The sequence below is a fragment of the Nicotiana attenuata genome, chromosome 7 (assembly GCF_001879085.1).
Source record: "Nicotiana attenuata strain UT chromosome 7, NIATTr2, whole genome shotgun sequence".
Taxonomy (NCBI): domain Eukaryota; kingdom Viridiplantae; phylum Streptophyta; class Magnoliopsida; order Solanales; family Solanaceae; genus Nicotiana; species Nicotiana attenuata.
Window position 1 is genome coordinate 69,319,464 of NC_031995.1, and position 2,799 is coordinate 69,322,262.

At 32.9% G+C, this 2,799-nt stretch overlaps 1 protein-coding gene across 1 annotated transcript; it reads left to right on the forward strand.

The window, feature by feature from the left end:
- Window positions 612-2,192, forward strand: LOC109230527. Its single transcript, XM_019396017.1, has 2 exons — window positions 612-810; window positions 1,524-2,192. The coding sequence occupies exons 1-2, from the start codon at window positions 672-674 to the stop codon at window positions 1,889-1,891; spliced, it is 507 nt and encodes a 168-aa protein (XP_019251562.1). The 5' UTR covers window positions 612-671; the 3' UTR covers window positions 1,892-2,192.

The window sequence follows — 2,799 nt, forward strand, 5'->3', positions numbered from 1 at the left end:
CAATGTATAAACATGTATCATACATCTATTGGTTGGATTAAACACATGGTACGAGAAGTTTTTTATCGTTATACTACGGATCCATTAAAATCTGAACTAGCTAGTAAGCTTCAATGGCATCAAATTCTCCATGATACTAGAGTATTTACATCGTCAAAGCAATTCCTGCTTCGTAAATTATTCATGTTTCAAAATCTATAAGAAAACAAGGAGCATTTGTAACTTTTATTTTTTTTTCTTTTCAAATTCATAATTGTACTACTCCAATTAATGGATTATTATTAAGTAAGTGAGAGGTTTAAGAGACATAAAGGCACGGTAGTTAGGTAAAAGCTTTTGTGATTAAGCTTATTACTATTATATTAGGTGTATCTCTCAAACCATGTGCAAAACCCATAAAAGACAGTAATTTGAAAGTAGAGGAAATGTAGTGTACTTCGGTTTGAGTTCCCAAATTAAAGACTAGTCATAAAGAGAATTTATGAGGCTGCACTAGCTTGTTAAGTGATTCCAACTACCAACTCAGGCTTTAATTTGGGGACCCTTTCATTTACTGTTTCTCATGGACTAGTTGCTACTCTATTTATAGAAATGTTTTTGCATCCTCATTTTTATTGTCAACTAATCCCTAGTTCCATTACAGTTTATACTATCTAGCTAGCTTCAATATAATGGCACCATCTTATTATCAGCTTGGATTCGCAGTACTATTCATCACTTTGGCTGTTGCCACACTTCAGTTTTCTTCTTGCCATGTCTTGAAAGCTTCTGTCACTTGCCTAGACTGCAACCAGCATTCTGATCTCTCAGGTTTAATTCCTTTTCCTATTCGTTACAGCCTAGCCTATTGATGTTAATTTGCAGTTATCTTTTCATCCTTTAAAGATTGCTGTTTATTTGTGTTTAAGGAAATATTTAATCCTTTTTTGGGATTATCTTTGCTGGTAAGTGTTGGTTAGAATAAGAGTAGTTGAGATATTTGTATAGGAGAATGAGTACAAGTCATTTTTCCACTTTAAGATGAAAGTAATTCAACGCTGGACAAATATTTTGTCAAAGTCTTGGCATAGCAGTTGTTTGCAGCTGTTCTAAAGAGAAAAAAAACATGTTTTGGAGCTGGTTATGCGACGCAATATTAACTACTGCCATTCCGATAAATTATAATACTCCCTTGGGTCCATAATAAGTGATATTTTAGCTTCTTTATTTTGATTCAAAATAAGTGTTCTTTTATATGATCAAGCGGGAGTTAATTTATTTTTATTAAATTTGCCTTTATTTACATATCCATCTGTCAAGTTAACAATATGCAAATTTTAGTTAAGGATTATTTAATCAAAGTAACTTTTTCTTTCTACGAGTCAGTATTTTCTTAAAGGACAAAAAGTCACTTATTATGGACCGGAGGGAGTACATTTTGAGCAAGAAAACAATACTGTTTTTAGTTAATCAAAGAGAAGCAATTATGTTTTGGAAATTTTAATTTTTATCATCTTTTCACCATACTTTTCAAAATTGCCCAGGAATTAAGGTTTCAGTGAAGTGTAACCAGGTGAAAACACTGGCCACGGCTACAACAGAAGAAGATGGCTCTTTTGTGTCAAACCTTCCTTCTGACACTAGTCCAACATCAACAGCTGCAAACATTTGCTATGCCAAAATTCTTGGAGGTCCTAAGCAGCTATTTGTTTCAAAAAAAGACACAGACCCAATAGTTGTCAAGTCTCAAGAAGATGATAATTCCTACACTATCTCTAAGCCCTTAAATTTCTACACAAGATACTCTAAGTTTGGTTCATCAAAGACAATTGATCTACCAGTTCCAAAGGAGTGGGGACTTGCACCAACTAGCTATTATATCCCTTTCTTTCCCATCATTGGCATACCTTAAGTATACCACTCTTTTAAGTATTGTAGCTAGCTAATCTCCTTATTATGATTAATTAAAGAATATGGGTAATTGAGTGGAAGGAGAGAGCAGTCTTTTATATAAATATTAAATATAAACATATGTCTATAATATGTTTATATAGGTTTGGCTGTAGAATATTGTGTAATGTTCATGTTTAGTACTTATTTGCAAGGACTTGATTTGTTAGTATGTGTAGCAACTTGATTAGTAACTAGCCAGAACTAAAGTTGGCTGTCTTTAGAGATATTAATTTGCTTTTTTGGGTGTGACGTTATATGCCTCTTTTGTTTCATATCACAAGAATATTAATCTTATTGAATGCAAGGGAGACCCTACAGCAAATCTGATAATTTGAATAGTTTGCTCAAGTATCAATAATGCGTTCAATAAATTTCCACCGGTAATAGGTGAGGACGTAAGTAATACTTGAAAGTTGAGATATTTCATACGCTCAAATTGTACTAGCCAAAACTGGAACATTGCTAACGAGGCCAACTAAATGATGATGTGTGTTATTTTTGCGAACAACAATATAATTGCATGTTATTAATTAGGGAAAATATAAGTTACCCCGAATATGTCCCAAAAACTCAATTATACACTCTAATTTAGCGGCATCCTTGTATTCTCTTATTTTTCTTATTTTTGTTCAAGATAGAATTAGTATCACTAAAAAATTTAATTATATTAAAGAAATAGGCACGTAAGACCGAAAATAAAGAGAAAAAGGAAAAAAAAAAACCGCCCCCTCACTCTCCTCCTTTTTTAAAATTACAAACACCCTTTCTTTATAACTTGCTTTCTTTCACCACTCATCCCCACTCTCATTAAGTATTTCGTATTCTCTATGACTTCGTAACCACACCATTGAACCCAACTAAGTTGCT

Excerpts from the sequence above, each read along its gene's own strand:
- LOC109230527 (XM_019396017.1), top strand. The coding sequence starts at position 672 with ATGGCACCATCTTATTATCAGCTTGGATTCGCAGTACTATTCATCACT. Across the intron at positions 811-1,523 it reads CCAGCATTCTGATCTCTCAG|GAATTAAGGTTTCAGTGAAG; the intron begins GTTTAATTCCTT and ends AAAATTGCCCAG.